We start from the raw sequence: 24,300 nt of genomic DNA on the forward strand, positions 1-24,300 counted from the left end.
AGGTACAGTTCATTGTGCCCCCAAACAATTATAATAGTAACATCAAAGGTCACGGGTTACAGATTGCCATAACAGATATAATAATAATGAAAAAGTTTGAAATATTGTGAAAATTATCAAAATGTGATACAGAGACACGATGTGAACATGTGTTATTGGAAAAATGGCACCAATAGACTTGCTCGACACAGGGTTGCCCCAATCCTTCAATTTGTAAAAAACAATATCTGTTCAGCACAATAAAGTGAAGTGTAATAAAACAAGGTATGCTTGTATTGGCATAAAGTGTGGAATCAGGTTTATATGAATTTTGTTGTTGAGTTTTAATTTCATTTTTTCTTTGTATAGAAATTAAATTCTTTATCCTAATAAGTAAAGTGTTATTACTGTCTTCTCAGGAGACAAATTTAGCATTCTTTTAATTTATTTACAATCTGAAACTCACAGTGACAAAATAGATCTTTGTATTTTCTATGTTTATTACATCTGTTGTCACTATGCAGTCTGCATTTATTGAAAATACCAAACATCTTGTTGCATTAAAAGCAAAACAGCATGATATGCAATGTCAGTTCTGATTTAAAATTCTATTGTTCTTGAACTTTTCTTCATTATTATGCTAATACAATCTTTTTAATAGATGAGAGAAATGATTTTTTACCTATAAACATTTGAAATCCTTTTTATGTAAATTGAATTAGACATAGAAATACAGAAAACATCATACCACATTATAAATTGTGAGAATATAGCTTCACTGCCAAAAAGGGAAACAATTATTTAATAAATTAATAATTCTCTGAAGGAAGAAAGCTATTGGTTGGAATAGCTACTAGATTAATTGGATAGCTACTTAACCAAGTACAGCATTTTGTATTGCATTAAAGGAAAGAAAGAACCTATTGTAGTCTCTCTTGGAGGGAAGGCTACTATTAATATTTGCTTACAATGTGATAGTCTTTCACCACAGAAGCAACTGTCATGTCATGATCAATGGCCTATTTTACAAACATGTAGTCACATAAATATTGAGGGCTTGCACAATGGGAAATATAAATATGAGTGATATACGCCCTACATTAAAGAAGTTTATAATCTAGCATAGAAATGATATACCTAATAATGGCCACATAATGATGACAGCTGCAGGGGTGATAGAAACAAGAAAAGTACCATAAAATTTCATAAAAGATGTAGTGATAGCCACTATGTATGTATTTATTTATTTATTTAATTTGAGTTGGAGTCTCACTCTGTTGCCCAGGCTGGAGTGCAATGGCACACTCGCAACCCCCATAGCCTCGACCTGCTGGGCTCAGACGATCCTTCTGCCTCAGCTTTCCAAGTAGCTGGAACTATAGGCATGTGCAACCAGGCCTGGCTGATTTTTTTTTTTTAATTGTAGAGACGAAGTCTCGCCAAGTTGCCCAGGCTGGTCTCAAACCCCTGAGCTCAGGCAATCCTCTCTCCTCGGCCTTCCAAAGTGCTGGGATTACAGGCCTGAGCCACCGTGCCCAGCCTACCATGTATTTATTGAGTGTTATTTATATGCCATGACAATGATTATTATTAAGACAAGTACTACGATGCTATTTGAGTATTAACTTAAGACATGAATTGGATTCTTGCTGTCTGTTGGGCACTGTTCTTAACACAATGCATGTATGCTGGTAAATTGTTTGATCTGCATAATAATGCTATGAGGTCGTCATGATTATCCCCATTTTATGGAAGAAAAAAATTGAGGCTCAGAAAATTTCAGGAACTTACCCAAGATCATATAGCTAGTAAGTTAATGAACTAGGCTGAACCTAGGTTTGTCTGAATTCAAAGTTTATGCTCTCTGAAGTGGCTTTGGCTCTTGTCTTCACTATGCCAGTAACCCACTGTTTTGGTTATCTATTGCTGGGAAGCAAATCACCCCAAAACTTAGAGATTAAGACAACAAACTATCTATTTATTTATTTTATATATATATATATATATATATATATATTTTGAGTTGGAGTCTCACTCTGTCACCTAGACTGGAGTGCAGTGGCCGCTCCCGGCCACCGCAGCCTCGACTTGCTGGGCTCCGGTGATCCTTCCGCCTCAGCCTTCCGAGTAGCCGGAATTACAGGCACGCGCTACCATGCCCGGCTGATTTTTTTATTTTATTGTAGAAATGAGGTCTCACCAAGTTGCCCAGGCGGGTCTCGAACCCGCGAGCTCAGGCAATCCACTCACCTCAGCCTCCCAAAGCGCGGGATTACAGGCTGAGCCACCAAGCCCGGCTTAAATATATTTTTTTTATTTTAAAATTGTGGGGTACAATTAAGGGTTAGGTATACAAATATTCACTGTGCATGTACCCTGTTGATGAGGTGTGCCCCCTTTCCCCAGACAGATATTGACTACCGTTAATCCCACCTTCCTTCCCCTCCCTGTCCCCCGCCATGGTTTCCTACCACTATCAATCCTTTCCCTTTTTTTTTTTTTTTTTTTTTTTTTTTTTGAGTTGGAGTCTCACTCTGTCACCCAGACTGGAGTGCAGTGGCTGCTTCCGGCCACCGCAGCCTCGACCTGCTGGGCTCCGACGATCCTTCAGCCTCAGCCTTCCAATCCTTTTCTTATAGTATTACGGTAGCTGTTCAAGGTCCACTTATGAGTGAGAACATGTGATGTTCAGATCTTTTTTTCTGTGAGAGATCACTCAGTATTATAAACTCTAATTTCAAACATTATTTATTACTTCTCCTGAGTCAGCGAATTGGCTGGTCAGTCCTTCTGTTGGTGAGGCCCAGGTCACTCATGCTGCTGCAGTCGCCTGGAGATTGGATTTCTCTCTGTAGCAGAAGAGGATTTTTCTTTCACACAGGCAGGCCTCCCAGCCCGCCACGGCCACTCTCTCAATATGGTCACTTCATCATTTTGGCTAGTTCAATTAGGTATTTGCAAATTATAACTGTGTAAATCATGATGACCATCAAACCATGTTGTTTTCTATATCTTGCTAAAAAAAAAAAATGACATTCTTTGTTTTACAATTTGAAAAACAAAGCAAAGCAAAAAAAATTATGCTGGCTACTTTGGAAATGCAGGTACCTCATCTGTGTACATCATCATACCTGTGCTACCCAAAGAGTGGGAATTAAAGAGAGTTTTTTGTCTGACCATCCATCTGGCATATTGCAGGCATCCAATAAGTAGTTGTACAATGATTAAACACAGACTGGCCCTTAAGTGACAAGTCTGAAACCAGAGTTCTTCAACCGTCAAATGAGAAGATGGAGCTGGGTTATCTCTGAGGTTCTGCTGTTCATGTCCTCTTTAAGCCTTCCTTCTGCAGCACAGAGCCATAATCCTTTGACACGCTGCCCACGACTTCCTCCTTTTCCTCAAACAGAACTTTTCTAAACCTTCTCAATAAAGGGGAAGGGGAAGGGAACAGTGTGTCTGTGGATGGCATGGTGGTTTCAGAGGAAAAAGCAACAGAACAATTTTGTTCAGCCACTTAGGTCAAATTTGACATATAAGATTAATTATTGCAGGGCACTGTGGCTCAAGCCTGTAATCCCAGAACTTTGGGAGGCCGAGGCGAGAGGATTGCCTGAGCCCAAGCGTTCGAGACCAGCCTGGACAACTTGGTGAGACCTCATCTCTACAATAAATCAAAAATTAGCCAGGCGTGGCAGCACGCACCTGTAGTTCTAGCTACTTGGAAGGCTGAGGCAGAAGGATGCTGGAGCCCAGCAGTTCGACACTGGGGTGGCCGTGAGTGTGCCACTGCACTCCAGCCTGGGCGATGGAGTGAGACTCCAACTCAAAAAAAAAAAAAAGATTATTATTTTCACAGAAAATAAAAAGAAAAGTTTTGGGGTGATTTCCTTCCCAGCAATAGATAACCAAAACAGTGAGTTACTGACATAGTGAAGACAAGAGCCAAAGCCACTTCAGAGAGCATAAACTTTGATTCAGACTGATCTAGGTTCAACCTAGTTCATTAACTTACTAGCTATATGACCTTGGGTAAGTTCCTGAAATTTTCTGAGCCTTACCTCATGGCATTATTATGCAGATCAAGGAACTTACCGGCATACAGGCAGGAAGGATCTCAAAGCTGATCCTTCAAAGGGTTAACTTCTCAGCAATGTTTAAGGTAACTTGTTGGCTTGGTGGTTGTTAATATTGTGATGAAAGGCTGTTAGATGGAGTGGGAGAAATTAGACCTTAATACAAGAAGCAGGTAGCCAAAGGGTACCTTTTATTGTGCTCATTCTCCTACCAACTGCTGGCATGGAGCCAGCCCACCCCCAACCCTTACCCCCAGCTTTGCCTTCAGGTACACTTCTCCTGTGTTCTGAATTGTACGGTGGGGGGGGGGGGAATCCAAAAAAACCTGAATTATTTTTTTGGAGGGCGGACTCCGCGTAGTACAGGTTTCCCCCACTAGGCAAATATTCTAGGAACCCATCGACATCAGTGTACCAGCTAGCCTTGTTGTGAGAGGTTGCATTTGGCTTCAGTGAATTTTTCTTTTCTTTTCTTTTTTTTTGAGATTCTCTCAATACATTTGCCAATTTCGTGATGAGTGGTTTAGGAGCACACCTGCCCATATCACACAGAATGTTCAGCAGTTTGTGATCAAAAAAGGCATGATCCCCATGCCCCACCCTTTCTGTTCACCCCATCTCAACCCAAGCAACTTTTTCTGTTTCCCCAGATGAAAAAAGTCCTCAAAAAGAAAAATGTTGCTGATGTGGAAGAGGTGAAACAAAAAATGGCAGAAACACTAAAAGGCATCAAAATTGATGAGTTCAAACACGTTTTGAGCAGTGGAAAAAACATCTTGATAGGTGTATTGCATTAAACAGAGAGTACTTTGTGGTTTTGGGGGTTTTTTTTTGTTTTTTGAGGTGGAGTCTCACTCTGTCGCCCAGACTGGAGTGCAGTGGCCGCTCCCGGCCACCGCGGCCTCGACCCGCTGGGCTCCGGCGATCCTTCCGCCTCAGCCTTCCGAGTAGCCGGAATTACAGGCGCACGCTACCACGCCTGGCTGATATTTTGATTTATTGTAGAGATGAGGTCACGCTGCCCAGGCAGGTCTCGAACCCGCGGGCTCAGGCAATCCACTCACCTCAGCCTCCCAAAGGCGCGGGATTACAGGCTGAGCCACCGAGCCCGGCTTAGAGAGTCCTTTGAAGGTGACTGAAGTTTAAACATATAAGAATAAATACACAATTTTTAATAAATAAATTCTGGGTTTTTTGGGTCCCCTCTTGTATCTTTGGATAAACACATTGTTAAAAGTGCTGTTGGACTTGGCTAATATTCTCTCACATTGTTTCCAAGCCATTGAATATATTTGTTCAATTTGCATTTTTTTTTCATAGTTATTGTTGTGTTGTTATGCTGAATCCACAATTCACAGAAATGGGTCAATGACTTACAAGTGGCTTACTGAAAAGTAGTGATGGAAATAGTGGATATACACACTCCAGCTTAAAACAATGGCATCAATGTAGGTAACAGGGCTCCAATCTAATTTTTACTACAAGTCTGTAATGCTAGTACAAGTGAATCTGCTTGTGATGATTTCTGACAAGTAGCTGAAAAAGAAAAGTGTGAATTGGAAACATCATGAATAACATCTAAAAATTAGATTTTTATTGGACCTGTGATCTATTTAAAGCGCCCCAGGGCATAGTCCATTATGTAACTTTGTTAATAGTGGGATGGAGTCGCTGAAACTTCTGTCATTTCAAATCAGAGTGACCTCTCTGGCAAGTGTATTGTGTTTACTCAAAACAAGCATAAAATAATGCTTTCCATTATGTAAATTATTAATTTTATTCCTAAAGATAGAGAAGAGAACCATCTAAAGAGGCATGATTCAAACGTGCTCTTCTTGTGGCAAACACATATATAAATCACATTATTTCTGGAAGTTTGTAAAAGCAAACTCAAAATTGATTATATATATTATGCTCAAAGAAAAACAGAATTAGCTATTGGCAACAATACTATCATGTGCTAGGTTGATATTTTGATTTATAGTGAGCTGTAACCACTGAAGTGTCAAGTATGACTCAGGACTTAGCAAACATATTGCACAGATATGAAGAGGAAGGGCCAGATGACAGATTGTTCTGATGATAACTGAGAAATCATGTTATAAGAGAAAAGATGTTTTGTTCACCAGTGGTTATTTTATTTTATTTTTTAACTAGTGGTTATTTTATGAGGCACGATGCTGCCTGCCAAAGTGAGAGGTGTACCCAGGGCAATGTGTAAATAAATGGTCTTTAGGTACAACTGTCTTTATTCGTAGAGCAGTTCAACTTGACACCAATCCACACCCTGCTGTATTCTCAGAAAATAATTCACAAGAAACAAATCAACCTCCTGACTGTGAGTGTTGCAAGAAAAGAAAAAACTCTGCATATAATTAAATCATGTGGTTTTTCAGTATTATGTGTGAAGAAGCAAGAAATATATAGAAAGATAGACAACTGGTTTTTTCCATACTGAAATATGCTCCCTGATGAGGAAAAAAGTGCCCAGAGTTTAAGAAATGAGAAATGAAGCCAGGCTCAGTGGCTCAGCCTGTAATCCCGCGCTTTGGGAGGCTGAGGTAAGTGGATTGCCTAAGCACGTGGGTTCGAGACCCGCCTGGGCAACTTGGCGATAAATTAGCTGGGCAATAAATTAGCTCATTTCTACAATAAATCAAAAAATCAGCCAGGCGTGGTAGCGCATGCCTGTAATTCTGGCTACTCGGAAGGCTGAGGCGGAAGGATCGCCGGAGCCCAGCAGGTCCAGGCTGCGGTGGCCGGGAGCGGACACTGCACTCCAGTCTGGGCGACAGAGTGAGAGAGACTCCAACTCAAAAAAAAAAGAAAAAAAGAAATGAGCTAAATCAGTTAATATAATCAAATTACTAGCAAAATAATAATATTAACCAGCTTACTCCATTTTGTTTAAAACTTTCATCTTAGTTATCTACCTGACCTAAGAGTCAATGTCTACATGTGATTAGAGTAATGTTCCCATGACCGCAGCTTTGTCTCCTTTGGGCAGGTCATGCTGACCGTTTCCTGCTGACTGTTACAAAACTCCTTAGACATAAGTTCCATGTAATTGTATGCTTTGTTAACTGAAATCAAATGTTACGCTTTGACATTTTCATATTTTGTTCTTATATTCTGTTAGCAACCTAACCAAGGTAACTACATTGTGTAATGATTCTTCTTCCTTGTCTCTATGTAACTACCTTAAACCATATCTTAATGGTGGTCAACAGGATTTACATAGCCATAACAATGCAAATACCCAACTGAGCTAGCCAAAATGGCAAAGTAGCCATATTGGAAGAATAGCTGCAATATTGTGGGAGGCATGCCTGAATGAGAGACAGAAATCCTCTTCTACTATAGAAGGAAGGCTATATATCAGGTCTTAAGCCACAAAATCAAGACTGTTTGGAGATAGTGTAGTAAATACCAAAACAATCAACTAAAAGAATCTAAAGTAGCCGGGAGCGGCCACTGCACTCCAGTCTGGGTGACCGAGTGAGACTCCAACTCAAAAAAAAAAAAAAAAGAATCTAAAGTTGTTGTTTCTAGAGACATGGGCTTGTGGGATTGGGAGACTGCTGTACTTTGCAACAATCCTTGTGAAAATTATAAAACTATAAAATTACAGACATAAAACTATAAAATTAGACACGTATAACTTAAAACATTTTTAAATTAAAAAAGAGCAATGTCATTGTAAAAAATTTGAAAAATAGAGAAAATAATTAATAAGATAAAAATCCTATACCAGTTATAAATGGCTTTTTAAAATCAGCAATAAAAAAAATAGCCGGGTGCAATGGCTCACGCCTGTAATCCCAGCACTTTGGGGGACAGAGGCGAGAGTCTGGCATGGTGGCACGCTCCTGTAGTTCCAGCTATTTGGAAGGCTGAGGCGAAGGATCGCCTGAGCCCCGCAGGTCAAGGCTACAGTGGCCATGAGTGTGCCACAGCACTCCAGCCTGGGCAACAGAGTGCGACTGTAATTCAAAATAAAAAGTAAAATAAATAATACAAAGAATGTTACCTTGCATTTGAAATATTTTTATGCAAATAGCATTATAAAATTGCCCCACCACCAAAGCAGAATCTGTTAAAAGCAAGCTAACTACTCTCTTATGTGAAAGTAAAAGATAATTGCACTGTCAGATTTTCTAAATGCTTGCAATGATTTTTAAAATTGAGCAAATGGTAGAATAATCATGAATACAAGAAGATAGAAATGAGCTTTAGTACTTTGGGAAACCGAGGTGAGGGAATTGCCTGAGCCCACGGGTTCGAGACCGGCCTGAGCAACTTGGTGAGACCTCGTCTCTACAATATCAAAAAAATTAACTGGGCTTGGTATCACTCACCTGTAGTTCCTGCTACTTGGAAGGCTGAGGCGAAGGATCGCCGGAGCCCAGCAGGTCCACGCTGAGGCGGCTGTGAGCTGCCACTGCATTCCAACCTGGGCGACAGAGGGAGACTCCAACTCAAAAAAAAAAAAAAAAAAGAAAGAAAGAAGTGAACTTTACTAACGGTACCTTGTAGAACTGAGAGATCAACGTTTTCTCCAAGATGACTTTTGACTGAGAGAATAAACCCTGCATATCTCAGCAGCCTTCCCTCACCGTTCCCCAGCCTCATTTGTGTAATGTTTGGGTCCTTTTTTAAGTGAAACAAAGACGTTGAGGTTACATGGGTCTTTAGCCGAATTTCCTGTTTAATTTTTAGTCTTCCAAGTGGAGGTAAAAAGGGCTTAAAATTAAACAACAACAAAAAAAGACAATTTGGGGAGGAGCTCAAACCCAGAGGAAGTGAATCGCCTGCCTGCTCTGGGTAGGGCACCATCTCCTTTAGCCCCTGGCCCTGCAGACACTGTCTGGGCCTGTAGGGAGCTGTCTCTACAACGCTGAGGTCATGTTTAGCAATTCCAAAGCTTTCTTAGCTCAAAAGAGCTAATTCAAAAGTCCTAACTGAAACTCTGTGGCTGGGAATCACGTCAATGTAATTAAAAACCGCCGGTATTAAGTGTTTTTAATTCTTCCTCATAAAAAGCCAAGGTTATAATCAAACACTTAAGCAAGCCAGAATAGTGCAGCCTACAGATACAATCAGGAGAATGGAAGAATCATTAATCTGGGGACTCTAAGGGGTCAACATAAGGTGATTAGGGCACAGCAAATTGCTGGAAAAACTGGTCTTTTTTATTTGTTTTGTTTATTTGGTTTTAATGTCCTGATGTTCTGGACGTTTCCCAATTGAATGCAGGGTCTCAAAACTTTTACAAGGGATGTATTCTCCAAGTACCCTCAAAGAACAGACCCTCTTCCACTCATCCAAGAACTGTCAGAATGCAGTAGATATTTGCGAGTGAGAAATGTTATTTTGAAATCTGCTTATAGGCAGGAAGACTTACATCAGGGAATAGGGCTTTTGGCAGCCTTCCCGTCTCCTGACATACTCAGGCTGACTGCTCTGGTCACATGTTTGGTTTTTAGTCCCCCGAGGAAATGCGTTGAGTTATATAAAAACTAGCCAGAAGAGATAAAGCCACAGAAGTTTTCCTAGGACCCACCAACAAGCTTTGGACAGTCTCTGATTAGACAGGTGCTGGGGTAAATTTTGCCTGTGACTTTAAGGATTTGTATCTGATTAAAGGTTGTTTCCACCATCTCTGACTCATGCGAACAATTTTCTCCTCTGTGTACTCTTTAATAGTCATATGTTTACTGATCTGGGATGAGTGGTGCTTCCTTTTGTTAAATAATTGGGTGACATTATTAACCTTGTCTTCTGCCTTCTGTGACTTTCTTTGAAAAATGAATTATTTCTCTCATGCTCTGTAGTTTTCTGGTAACAGTAAGAGACCATGGGTTTTGAGTCTTCTTTTTGTTGTCCTGGGCAATTAGAACTCTACTTTTTTGGAAGGAAGTATGAGGCAGAGTAAATTTAATTTCTCCAGCAATGCTATCTACTCCTGACAGAATCAGGAAAATTTGACTTTACTTTTTGTTTCATTTATTTCCTTGTGCAACTGACTTTAACCAACATTCTTCTCCTGTAGAAGTTATTTTGTTCTCCATCCCAAAATATTGAAATTTGAAAAATAGCAAGATATTATTAGTAATGCTGTGTGCAGTTTACAAAAACTGTTAAATATGAACATTAAAGGTAAAAATGATCAGTGTAATTTGAAATTCCTATCTTTTGCATGTAGAAAAACTTAATAAACATTGTTGAATGAGTTAATTTAGCTAAATTCTTCCTCTTCTTCTTCTTCTTCTTTTTTTTTTGAGACAAGGTCTTGCTCTGTTGTCCAGGCTGGAGTGCAGTGTTATGATCATGGTTCACTGCAGACTCGAACTCCTGGGCTCAAGCAATCCTCCTGCCTCAGCCTCCAGAGTAGCTGGGACTACACACATGTGCCACCATACTCAGCTAACTAAATAACTAAATTATTCTTTATTCCATTTGAACTTATAGAAATAGTTCATTGTCTGGGCTCGGTGGCTCAGCCTATAATCCCGTGCTTTGGGAGGCCAAGGTGAGTGGATTGCCTGAACCTGCGGGTTCGAGACCCACCTGGGCAACTTGGCGAGACCTCATCTCTACAATAAATCAAAAAATTAGTCAGCCGTGGCAGCATGTGCCTGTAGTTCCAGCTACTTGGATGGCGTGAGTGGAAGGATGGCCGAAGCCCAGCAGGTCGAGGCTGCGGTGGCCGGGAGCCGCCACTACACTCCAGTCTGGGCGACAGAGTGAGACTCCAACTCAAAAAAAAAAAAAAAGAAAGAAAGAAATAGTTCATTGACTGGAGAGAGGAGAACTTGCTATTCATGTCTAATTTTCTTCTCCACTCTTCCTCATATATAGGCTTCCACCTTTATTAATAGGTCCTGTACTGTTAGAAACTCAAAAATGTCACACAATTTGGATTTTTTGCTTGGGCAATACACTTAACATTGTCAAAAATGAAGACACTATTAAAAGGTGTACCCAACCTGGGCAACTTGGTGAGACCTTGTCTCTACAATAAATCACAAAATTATCTGGGCATGGTGGCGTGCGTCTGTAGTTCCGGCTACTTGGAAGGCTGAGGCAGAAGGATCACCTAAGCCACTGCACTCCAACCTGGGCGACAAGAGTGAGACTCCAACTCATAAAAACAAAAAAAGGTGTACCTAATGAGAAGTCTTAGTCCAGCGTCTCTAATTACCTACCGTCAACCTCTTTTATTAGTGTTTTATGTAGTCTTCCGGTGTCTCTGTATACAGATACAAGGCACAAACAAATATATACGTGTAGCTGACCAAGGGTTGTTACACAACAGGTAGCTTACTGAGCACAGACTTGGACAGAGACATACCAAAGTTCAGAGACTAGTACACTAAGGCTCATTGCAGCAGTATTTATAATAGCAATAGGTGAAAACAAACCTAATGTGCATCAACAGATGAATGAATAAACAAAATTTGGTGTGGAATATGCCAATGGAATATTATTCAGTCATTCAAAATAAATGAAGTTCTGATACATGCTACAATAGAGTTGAAGCCGGGCTCGGTGGCTCAGCCTGTAATCCCACGCTTTGGGAGGCTGAGGTGAGTGGATTGCCTGAGCCTGTGGGTTCGAGACCTGCCTGGGCAACTTGGTGAGACCTCATCTCTACAATAAATAAAAAAATCAGCCGGGCATGGTAGCGTGTGCCTGTAATTCCGGCTACTAGGAAGGCTGAGGAGGATCACTGGAGCCCAGCAGGTCGAGGCTGCGGTGGCCGGGAACGGCCACTGCACTCCAGGCTGGGTGACAGAGTGAGACTCCAACTCGAAAGAAAAAACAACAACAATAGAGCTGAACCTTAGAAACATTCCGCCAAGTGAAATAAGCCAGGCACAAAAGGCCACATTTTGTATTTCCCACTTACATAGGTCCCTCGAATAGGCAAATTTATAGAGACAGAAAGTAAAGTAGAGGTTACCAGGGGGTGAGGGGAGGGAGAATAAGAAATTGTTTGATGATTAACAGTTTCTGTTTAGGGTGATGTAAAGTTTTGGAAATAGATAGTGGTGATGGTTGTACCACTTTGTAGATGTATTTAATGTATTCAATGTACCACATTGTACATTTTTAAATGGAAATTTTTATGTCATATATATTTGATCACAATTTTTTAAATTAATAATGTGATGTACTAAAAACTGCACACTTTAAATGGATGAATTGTTTGATATACAAGTTATATTTTAATAAAGCTGTTAAAAAAAGATAGCACACTCTTCTGCATCTTGTTTTGTTTTGTTTTTTCCTCATAACAACATATTCTGGAAAGCTTTCCAAATCAGGAAACAGAGAGAACTTCCTCATTCTTATTTATTTATTTATTTATGACTACTGTGGTTGTGCGAAATACTGTGGTTTATTGACCAGTCCCTTAATGCTGGATGCTTGGGTTATTTCGAATCTTTTGTTATACCAAACAGTGCTACGGGGAATAACCTTGTACAGTCATATGAAGGTATGAAATGTAGATACCAAGTCTGCTGTTACACTTTTGGGTCTTTGTTCATATGAATTACTATGTTCAAGTACTGTGATTGAGGTTGAGAATTTGTCATGTCTAAGGCCATTTGTATTTCTTTTTTTGTTAATTTCCTGTATGTTCTTTGCTATTCTTCTATTTGTGTGATTGGTCCTTTTAATCTATCTTTTTAGGAGCTTTTATATATTAGGGAGACTAGTTTTTTGCCTTTGACATGAATTACAAACATTAACCCTAGTTTGTAATTTGTCTTTTGTCTTTGCTTTCTTTTTATGCTTAAGTTTTAATTTTTACATAGTCAAATGTATTGATCTCTTGAGTCATTCATAAAAGACCATCCCCACTGCAAAGTTATAAAGGAATTTGCCCAAGTTTTCTTCAAGTGTTTTAATTATTTCAATTTCGCCGGGCTCAGTGGCTCAGCCTGTAATCCCGCGCCTTTGGGAGGCTGAGGTGAGTGGATTGCCTGAGCCCGTGGGTTCGAGACTCGCCTGGGCAGCGAGACCTCATCTCTACAATAAATCAAAAAATCAGCCCGGCGTGGTAGCGCATGCCTGTAATTCCGGCTACTCGAAAGGCTGAGGCGGAAGGATCACCGGAGCCCAGCAGGTCAAGGCTGCGGTGACCGGAAGTGGCCACTGCACTCCAGTCTGGGCGACAGAGTGAGACTCCAACTCAAAAAAAAAAAATTATTTCAATTTCTACATCTAGATACTCGAGCCATTTGGAGTTCATCCTGGCATATGTTGTGAGGTATGGATCCAACTGTATCTTTTTCCAGATGTCAGATGTCAGATATCAGCCTTAGTTTTTTGACAACAGTTTTTAATAAAGTCCATTTTAACCTAATTTAAGATTTCACCTTAATTGTCAGGTGGGATAATCTTTACCTGTTCTTCCTTTTGGAGGGCAGATTAGAAAATGATGATTGGAGTTCACATGATGTGTAATTAGCGTCTCTGCTTAATCAGGACTTGCAACACCCTGATTGCGCCTATCTGATTAAAAAAAAAAAGATTTCACCTTTATCATATACTCAATTCTGGTATATATTATTTATTTCTGTACTTTCTATTCTGTTTCTTTAGTGTGTCTGTTCATGCAGCAGTATCACACCGTTTTAATTATTGACTTTTTTACAAATTATTTTTCATATCTGATCAAACTAGTCTTTCCTCATTCCTTTTTCTTTTGAGTTTTCCTAGCTACCTTTGCTTATTTTCCCATCAATCACTTTTCTATCACTACCTATAAACCACTCAGTTCAGCCTAATATGGGGATAAATGCCAAAGGGCCAGATTCAGGTCTGCATTGTAATTCATTGCAGTATCAAGTCTTGATGCTTTTTTTTTTTTTTTTTTAAGTAGAAATGGAATAAATAACAGAAAAACTTGGATACAGCCTGGTTTTTTTTTCACTCATGTATTTTCCTGTTATTACATTCTTTTAAAATATAACATGCCACAATTTCTTTAACTATTTATCTGTTGTTGGACACTTTCCATTTTCCCCTATTGTTTCTAACCCCTTTCATTATGAAAAACAGACAAACAAAAAACCAACCCTTCAATGAATATCTATAAGCATAAGAGCTCTTCATACAATTTTTGGCACTGATTTTTTTTTTTTTTTTTTGAGTTGCAGTCTCACTCTATCACTCAAACTGGAGTGCAGTGGCCGCTCCCGGCACGCGCTACCACATCCGGCTGATTTTTTGATATATGGTAGAGATGAGGTCTCACCAAGTTGCCCAGGCGGGTCTCGAACCCACAGGCTTAGGCAATCCACTCACCTCAGCCTCCCAAAGCGCAGGATTACAGGCTGAGCCACCGAGCCCGGCTTGGCACTGATTTTTAAGTGAGAGTATTGAGGCAAAAAACAAGGGCATTTTAAAGACTGGATACAAATCTCTAAAATTTGTGCCTGTTTACACTCCAACACTTACAATACGACATCAATTTTACCACATTTTGCTCAACAGCAATTGATTATCTCAGTCCTTTGAAAATAAATTTTACAGAAGTTTTCTCCCTCTTGGAATGCCAATATCATCTGGGGAGTGGTAGATTTATTTACATAGTGGCCCACGTGTCTTCTGGGAGTTAATGATTACGAGTTCCCCTTGCCACCTTCAAATAACACTTTTGGAGATTTGAATTATGAACATCTATAGGAGTGGATGAGGGTGGCACTGATCAAGGCCCATTAGCTTAAACAATCATTAAGAGTACTGAAGTTATCAGAAAGGTTAAGAGAAATGGAACTAATGGGTAAGCCTTGGCATTGAATAGGAAGTGGAAATAAAGGGCCTCAATTCTAGAGACTGAGAAAGCTTGGGGAGAGAGAGAGTTGTAAAGCTCTTATAATTTAGTCCAGCCCAGGAAAATTGCTTTATCTACAAATAGCATTTGTTTGATCTTTCATGGTTGTCCTAGGGGCTTCTCTGTGTGTGACCAGCCCTGTCCAACTCCAGCTCTTTTTTGACAGAGTGACACCTTGACTAAAAATAATAATAATAATAATTAATTGGATTTTAATTTTTATTATATTTATTTATTATCTTCCTGTTGCATGGTGTTTCCAGCACTTTACTTGGCTTTTATTTGTGATTCTAGAATCAGGCAATATCTCATTCAATAAAGTAGAATGAATATTCCCATGAGCTGAACAGAGGAGGTTAGCTTTATAGACAGAAATGTACTGATGAAGCAGACACAGAACAGAAAGTGGACTGGTCATTTTCAAGTTACTTTCTCCACCTTTTTTTGAGTCAGTGTCTTGCTCTGTCGCCCAGGTTGGAGTGCAGTGGCATGATCACACTTCATCTCATCCTTGATCTCCTGGGCTCAGGCGATCCTCCTTCCTCAGCCTCCTGAATAGCTGGGACTACAGGCACACACCACCATGTCCAGCTAATTTTTTTCTTTCTTGTAGAGGCGAGGTTTTGCTCTGTTGCCCAGGCTGGTCTCAAACTCTTGGGTTCAAGCAATCCTCTTTCCTTGGCCTCCCAAAGTACTGGGATTACTGGTGTGAGCTACCGCATCAGGCCATATTACTGTCTTTGTAAAGGTTAAAGCAGAGGGGACTTACTTATGTTGGGGATTTCACTATTATCTCTCTCTCTCTCCTGATTTCTTGGACGGTTAGATAAACAACTTAGTTTTGGCTTGGTTGTGTGGAACCTCAGCATGAGCTCAGTCCAAATCAAAGGCATTTATTTAAGGTTAGTTTTTTTTTTTAACTCTCTCCTTCATTTCTCCACAGCCATTTAATTCTATATCATTTTTTTTGATAAGTAAGTGACTTTTTACAGGTGGCAGTTATTACTAGAAATATGTTGGTGTCGTTTGCATATCATTGACCCAGTCAGCTCTCCATTTTGTTCTTCTAACTTATGATTTCCTTTTCCTTGTTTTTATTTTTCCTTTTTATTTTTTCAGGGGTCCATCATTTGTTATTTCTCTATTTGTTAGCACCTCATTAGGCATGGGCTGGCAATGGGGGAAAAGGAGTATATGAACTCAAATCTGTAATTTTTGGAAAAATATTTCAGTGAGGAGATCTGAAGTTATATTTCCTAAAGTCATTTTGTTTCTGAAAAGTGGAGTCTTACACAAAGTAACTATCCTTCGAGTTTATGTATTTATTTCAATTTTTTTGTAGAGATAGGGGTCTCACTATATTGTCCAGGCTGGTCTCAAACTCCTGGCTTCAAACTATCCTCCTGCTTTGGCCTCCCAAAGTGCTGGGATTACAGACATGAGCCACTGGCCAAGTCCTTTGAGGTTTCATTTTTTTTTTTAATAATCAATATTTTTTATTATGATATTGTGGGGTACAATTAAGAGTTAGGTATACAAATATCCTTTGTTCAGGCACCCTTGTTGATAAGAGGTGTCTCCCCGTCCCCTGACAGTCCTTTGAGTTTTCACTCTGTTGCCCAGACTGGAGTGCAGTGGCCGCTCCGGGCCACCGCAGCCTCGACCTGCTGGGCTCTGGCAATCCTTCCGCCTCAGCCTTCCAAGAAGCCAGAATTACAGGCATGCGCTACCACGCCCGGCTGATTTTTTGATTTATTGTAGAGATGAGGTCTCGCTGCCCAGTCGGGTCTTGAACCCGCGGGCTCAGGCAGTCCACTCACCTCAGCCTCCCAAAGGCGCGGGATTACAGGCTGAGCCACCGAGCCCGGCTGAACTCACATATTTTTAACTAATGTCCTGAAATAATCACTGTAATCACTTTCAGGGCCTAATTTATAATCTGAACAAGGAAGCTGGGCTCGGTGGCTCAGCCTGTAATTCCGCGCTTTGGGAAGCTGAGGTGAGTGGATTTCCTGAGCCTGCGGGTTCAAGACCTGCCTGGGCAACTTGGCGAGACCTCATCTCTACAATAAATAAAAAATCAGCCGGGTGTGGTAGCGCGCACCTGTAGTTCCAGCTACTTGGAAGGCTGAGGCGGAAGGATCACCTGAGCCCAGCAGCTCGAGGCTGCGGTGGCCAGAGCGGCCACTGCACTCCAGTCTGGGTGACAGAGTGAGACTCCAACTCAAAATAATAATAATAATAATAATAATAACCTGAACAAGGCATCTTTCTCGATCTCATTCTCAACTTAGTTATGAATTTGGGGAGGTACAGAATGAGTTAGGTTCAGTTATATTAATATTTGAAAATTTTTGTCTAGTCATTAACTAACCTAGTTGCTTTAGAATAAGTTTGTTATTTTATTGTTTCTGTATTTGTTAGACCACTCTGCCTTTATATCAATGTCCAAATTTTTTAATATCTCTACCTTCTTTGCGACTTCAGTCTCTCATCTCAACTGTGTTCTCTTTCTGTCACCTGTTCAGAGTTTGTCATCATCCCCTCCCTCCTCTTCACTCAACCTTGAAAACCACCTCCACGAACACTACTTTAAAGAAAATTACTGTCAGAACTGTTCTCAGAATCTTGCTAGTCTCTACAGATTAGTGAAATTGTACTGGGCAGTGACAAAAGAGAATTTGTTTTTTCCAATCAATTTTAAATGAAAAGAAAACATATAATTGAAGCTAACAGACTAATTATTTGCATCAATATAGTAAGAAATAAAGAAACACAAGTTACTTAATAGTTACTAGAAATTAGAATCATAATACAAATGATAATGAAGGTAGGCTATTCAATTTACAGGGATATTACGTGCTTAGGAAAATCATTTTCCCAGTCAACAAATGACCGACATATAAATCTGGCCCAGCACGGTGGCTCAGCCTGTAATCCCGGCACTTTGGGAGGCTGAGGTGAGTGAATTGCCTGAGCCCGCGGGTTCGAGACCCGCCTGGGCAACTTGGCGAGACCTCATCTCTACAATAAATCTAAAAATTAGCCGGGTGTGGTAGCGCGCGCCTGTAGTTTCAGCTACTTGGAAGGCTGAGGCGGAAGGATCGCCGGAGCCCAGCAAGTCGAGGCTGCGGTGGCCGGGAGCATGCCACTGCACTCCAGTCTGGGCGACAGAGTGAGACTCCAACTCAAAAAAAAAGAAATATAAATCTGCAAGCCATATAAATAAGGATATTAATATATATGCATATTGTAAAAGAAAATAAGGTGCCAGGATTTTAAAAGTCAAGTGTATTTATGCAAGTCAATATTTTAAGTAATGCAATTTGTACCAGAATCCTTGTCTTTCCACTAAAACATATACTGAGAGGGCTGTTTAATTGTACAGCGAATGTGGATGTAATTCAAGTTCAAGACAAGTTTTGGAGTTGGTTTATACGAACTTGGGTTATATTTTTCATTCTACAGAATCCCATGAGGTTTCTCGGTGAAGAACTTGACCTCCTTCCTCTGTCAGGCTTAAATAATAAGAATGATGCTAAAAAAATTATGTCCTTTTGCCAGGTCAGGAGTTACTCAGTAGGTTCCTAGACCTTCCTTTCCCCTCCTTGTGTTCCTGGCAGGAAATGTGTGAGAGGGAGCAGGTAAACAAGTTCAAATTCCCAGCAGCAGGGCATTAGAACAATTTTGGTAACTTTTTGAGACCTTGCTTCCTTAAAAAAGTATGGTTTGAAAAAGGGTTTGTCTAACCTCTTTTTAGAAACTTTTTTTGTACAGTGTTCAAAATACTGTTAAAAAAATTATTCTGACAGAATGCAAGTGCTGGGCCAGATTTTGAAAACAAATTGACACTTGTTAAAATAGTAAGGAAAACTTTATTCAAGACAATTGCAATAGATGTCAAGACTATCGTAAGAGGGTTGAGTGATCAGGCTCAACTCCGAATACAACAGATTTATAGCCAATGATCGGGAGTGTGAGAGTCAATGGGTGGAAGATTACCAAGAGGAGACATCAAGTGTAGGGATTCTTGTTAAGCCGATTAAACAGGATTCTTGCTGATGGCAGGCCAGAGTGATCAGCTATCTATTGTGAGGTAAGAGAAATTTGAACGGATATTGAGGGTGATTAGATATTAAGGGTGATTAGATATTAAGGGCGGAGGTATTCTCATTACACTGATTTAACAGGATTCTTGCTAAAAATGGACTAGGCAGGCCAAAGACGATCCAAGGAGATTCAAAGCAAGAGCTAAGAGGAGCCTCCCGACTAAAGTTTGGTCAAGGAGAGTCTGTCGGTACTAAGCTGGCTTCCCTTTTATACCCCCATTCCTCCAGGCCTGCGGTCCTTTAAAACAAAATACGGTTATGTAAATTCTAGGAAGGGAGTTCCCCCCCATTGCCCAGTTGAGGAGGGGGCAACAAACTACAACTCCCATAAGCCCTCGCGGGGCGGCGAGCCTACCGTCCCTTCCCCCCACTCCGGAGCTTTGCGCCTGCGCGGAAAATACTGCCCTGAGAGAAGGGGGCGGAGACGGGACAACGCGCCTGGAGGAGGAGGAGAAGGAGGAGGAGGAGGAAAAAAGAGACCATAGACTTCCACCTTGGCCTAGAGCGGCCCTTAAAGTGCCGAGGAAAGGAGGGCGGGCGGGGACCACCCCAGAACAGGCCGCGGGCGGTATCATGGCGACCCGGAACCCCCCTCCCCAAGGTGAGCGGCCAGGGCCCGAAGTGGTATCTGGGACGCGACTCACAGTCGACCTTGCTCCCGGGGTGCCTCTTCCTTCTCTTGCCCCAGGATTCAGGGAGCTTTTTTTTTTTTTTTTGCTTTGAGGCAGACCCTTTGAGCACCCCCTCCGAGTTAGACTTTGCCCTCCCCTTTCTGAGGAACTCAGGCGGAGAGCTATCTCCCCCCAACACAGCCCTACCTCCTGCTGTCGTACCTTCACCTCTGGCTTTTCATCTCCATCTTCAAATGTCGTTTTTTTGCTTTTTTAAAAAATGTCTTGACTGTGAAGTATTTTCTCGCCGGGCTTCTGACCGGTTCTCTTAAGAAGAGGACCCCCCCAATGATGAAAATGGACCCTGCTCTGACCTTGACCCAACTGAGATTGGTGGGGGGTGACCCCTCACTGCTATGTAATTCTGAAGTGGCCCTGGCTTCGTGACCCCAGGCCAGTCCCTGAGGAAAGGAGATGGGGACATTATTGCTGGGCTTTTAACTCTTGAGGCCCTAGTCTCATGAATTGAGTTTAATAAACTAATTAGTTTTCATCTGGGCATTTTTAACTGTAGGTCAAGAGTAACAGTGGATTGTAACAGATTTAAAAAAAAAAATGTATGGGACATGTCTGACGCTTGATTGACTGAATTTATTTTTCCATTTTGTATTTTGAAGAATATGAAAGTGATGACGACTCTTACGAAGTGTTGGATTTAACTGAGTATGCAAGAAGACACCACTGGTGGAATCAAGTGTTTGGCCACAGTTCGGGACCTATGGTAGAAAAATACTCAGTAGCAACCCAGATTGTAATGGGTGGTGTGACTGGCTGGTGAGAACATCTTTTTCATTAAATTTCATTTGGGGGCCTGACACTGCTGTCCTTTTATACCTGAGCCAGAGCCACGTTCAGTGGGCCTACACAGTTAATTTCAGAAGTGCTCGACTTTGAGGCTTTTCTCTGAGTGAAAATTTGTGTAGCCTACATTCAGAGGCTCCCTGTTAGGTATTGGTGATCCCTTCCCCCGTGCCCATTAATGTTCCACTTCTCCCTCCCTCACCCTTCTTTTGATTCTTTATATATTTTCCCCTTTCTCAAGTTCAGCAAATATAGTGGATCTAACTCAGTGATAAGAGGAAGAAATATATGAGTTAATTTCATGTACATTTTTACTTGACAACCAGAAAAGTCTGAGAAACTCACAGTAGAACTGGCCTTTAGAATTGTCCTGTAGAGAGTGGTGTAAAATGCTCAGTAAGAATTACTGATGATGATACAGATGATTCTGGTTTCATGTGAGCTGGTTCAGATTGTGATCATGCTTTGAAGAAGAGCTATAGACCATTGGTTCAATGTTGGAATTAAAGATCTGATTGCTTTGTAATAACATTGTGGAGTACATTAGGGAGAAGTGGTTAATAAGCATTAACCTAACCAGTTAACATTTCAGACCACGTGATTACATAATTGCTACTATGGATCAAATTTCTGTTATTCTTGGGATAAAAGATTAGCCAGATAGCCAGGGGCAGGAGGAACAAGTTTGTCCCTTTATTTTGAAAATATTCATGACTGTATAGAATTAATGAAGTGCTTAACTTGTGAATAATTATTTTCTCTTTGATTGTAAGTTAAATTCATCTTTCATTGATTTAATTTAAATATTTACATATTTCCGCTTGATAAGTATAAAATTGAATTTTTTGATTTGTGTTTTACATGCACCTTAGAACAGTGGTGCGCTCCTCTGTGTGCTTTTGTAAATGCCATTTTATGATAGAAACATTGTGAAAATTCTGTAGTGCAGAGGTGCAGTATTCATAAGTCTTTATCAATGCTTCTGTATGAAAAAAGCCTGCCATTAGAAGAAAGATGCCTGTGAGGGTCTGATTATTCATATGACTCTGCACAAGCTGATTGTTCCTCTGTTTGAGTAATTCAGGGTATGGCCATCTGCTTAAACAAGCTCACAATTTTGTACCATAGGTAATTGGTTAATATGAGTCAGTCCAATCTTAAAAGTAAGCCCAATCTTTGAAGAGACTAAAAAATAATTGAGAAATAGAATTATCAAGTCATTTTGTGGTTTCTCCTTGTAGACCAAACTTGTTGAGAAGCCCCATTATTGCCAGGAATTTGCTTGTAAAGCCTAGCAACAGAGCAGCAGGAGTTTGTAGGTTCATTTTAGTGACTAATGCTGTCAAGTGATGGAAGCACATGCTGTGGAGCACACTCCCAGGGATACTATGGAGACCTGGCTGCTGCTTGCCTCTTCTGCAACCTTTTCTGAGCTTTTGTTGCTGACTCCCCTACTGAGGAGTATGGTCTTTATAGTAATACAGTCGTCCCTTGATATCCATGAAGGATTGGTTTCAGGACCCCTGAGGATCCCAGAATCCAAGGGTGCTCAATCCCTGATATAAAATGGTATCATATTTACTTATAACCTACACACATTCTCCTGTATAGTTTTTTGTTTTTTGTTTTTTTTAAGAGCCAGGCTGGGCCGGGCTCGGTGGCTCAGCCTGTAATCCTAGCACTTTGAGAGGCCGAGGCTAGTGGATTGTCTGAACCTGCGGGTTTGAGACCCGCCCAGGTAACTTGGTGGGACCTGTCTCTACAATAAATCAAAAATTAGCCGGGTGTGGTAGCGCGCGCCTGTAGTTCCGGCTACTTGGAAGGCTGAGGCGGAAGGATCGCAGGAGCCCAGCAGGTTGAGGCTGTGGTGGTCGGGAGTGTGCCACTGCACTCCAGTCTGGGCAATGGAGTGAGACTCCAACTCAAAAAAAAAGAGCCAGGCTGGAGTGCAGTGCTGCTATCATGGCTCACTGCAGCCTGGAACTCCTCGGCTCAAGTGGTCCTCCCACCTCAGCCTTATGAGTAGCTGAGACTGCAGGTGAGTAACTGGGACTTACAGGCTTGCGTCACCACACCTGGCTAATCTTTTTTTTGTAAAGATGGGGTCTTGCTGTGTTCCCAGGCTCTTGTATACTTTAAATCATTTTCTAAATTACTTATACTACCTAATAAAATGTAAATGCTACATAAATAGTTGTTACACTGAATTGTTTTTTATTTTTTTATTTTTCCTAATATTTTAATCCATGGTTGTGAAACTCATGAATGCAGAAGGCTGATTGTATATACATTTTTATTTTAGCCAGGTGTTGGGCCAGGAGCTGTGTAAGAGGACTCTAATATTATACAGGTGATTTGTTGCAGTGACTATATTCAGTGTAGTGAATTTTTGCAATTTTCTTAGGATGTAAAACTGATAATGATGTGTTGGATGCTAAGGGCGAATGGATAATAGGCATTAACCTAATCAGTTAGCAGTTCAGACTAGTTCAGGGCATGAATGGGAGATTTATTTAGCTGTAGGTTTTTGATCATCATAAAAAATTAAACTCGTGTCAGGGTAGATGGTTGCTAGGAGAGATGGGAGGTATGAAGACCAGTTAGAGGACCCTTAGAGTGGTCTGGAAGCAAGGTGACCTTGAGAATGGACATGAGAAGATAGAATCAAATAATGTTTTGGAGATAGAATACATAGAGCTGTGGAATCGCTTGTAGCAAGGATGAAGGCAGAGTCTGAGATGAGATGGCAAGACTGGAGAATGGTGCTACTGCTTATAAATTGGGTCCTCAGCACCAATTGATTTGGCTGGAAAGATGATGTTTGCTTTGGAACACTTTGAATATGTAGTTCTGGGTGCTGAAGAAGCCCATCATGAAATTTTAAATATAAATTTTTTTTTTACTTAGGAAGGTGTGTCAGGTTCCCGGGGCTGTCGTAACAGTACTAGAAACCAGGTGGATTAAAACAACAGAAATGTATTCTATCACAGTTTTGGAGGCTGGAAGTCAGAAATCAAGGTGTTGATAGGGTTGATTTATTTCTTCGGGGAAGCTCAGAGGGAGAAATCTGTTTCATGTTTCTCTCCTAGCTTCTCATGGTTGCCAGCAGTCCTTGGCATTCCTTGGCTTATAGACTTACCAACTCTCTCTGCCTCTGTTGTCCTCATATCCACACCTTCCCTGGTTGTGTGTGTGTGTGTGTGTGTATGTGTGTGTATGTGTGTGTGTGTCTTATATTGGATTAAGGACCCACCCTGCTCCAGCATGATCTCATCCTAACTAATTACAGTTGCAGTGAACCTATTTTGAAATACAGTTATATTTTGAAGTACCAGGAAGGACATTAATTTTGAGGGGACACCATTCCACCCAGTGGAGATGGCCAGAGATAAAAATACGGAATTCTTTTGTACAGTATGGATCTGGAATACTGAAGGGAATGTGAGCTCACTGAAGAAGAGAATCACAAAAGAAGTATGAGCCAGCTGGGCATGGTGGCTCAGGTTTGTAATCCCAGCACTTTGGGAGGCAGAGGCTAAAGGATCACTTGAAGCCAAGAGTTCAAGACCACTCTGGGCAACTCAGTGAGATTCCTTCTCTTAAAATTTTTTTTCTTTTTTTTTTTTTTTTTGCTGGGCTCGGTGGCTCAGCCTATAATCCCAGCGCTTTGGGAGGCAGAGGTGAGTGAATTGCCCCAGCCCACGGGTTCGCGACCCGCCTGGGCAACTTGGCAGACCTCATCTCTACAATAAATCAAAAATTAGCCGGGCGTGGTAGCACACACCTGTAGTTCCAGCTGCTTGGAAGGCTGAGGC

At 40.9% G+C, this 24,300-nt stretch overlaps 1 protein-coding gene across 1 annotated transcript in view; it reads left to right on the forward strand.

Annotated features, from left to right (window-relative positions):
* Positions 1 to 19,412: 19,412 nt before the first annotated feature.
* FUNDC1 (FUN14 domain containing 1) overlaps positions 19,413 to 24,300 on the forward strand; it is a 19,062-nt gene continuing 14,174 nt past the window's right edge. The window contains exons 1-2 of the mRNA XM_008050879.1: positions 19,413 to 19,614; positions 20,302 to 20,458. Coding sequence (XP_008049070.1) covers positions 19,587 to 19,614; positions 20,302 to 20,458 — 185 coding nt within the window. The 5' untranslated portion in view covers positions 19,413 to 19,586. The remainder of the gene's footprint in view (positions 19,615 to 20,301; positions 20,459 to 24,300) is intronic.

This window comes from Carlito syrichta, unplaced genomic scaffold (assembly GCF_000164805.1).
Source record: "Carlito syrichta isolate Samal-C Ts95f unplaced genomic scaffold, Tarsius_syrichta-2.0.1 Scaffold153899, whole genome shotgun sequence".
Taxonomy (NCBI): Eukaryota; Metazoa; Chordata; class Mammalia; order Primates; family Tarsiidae; genus Carlito; species Carlito syrichta.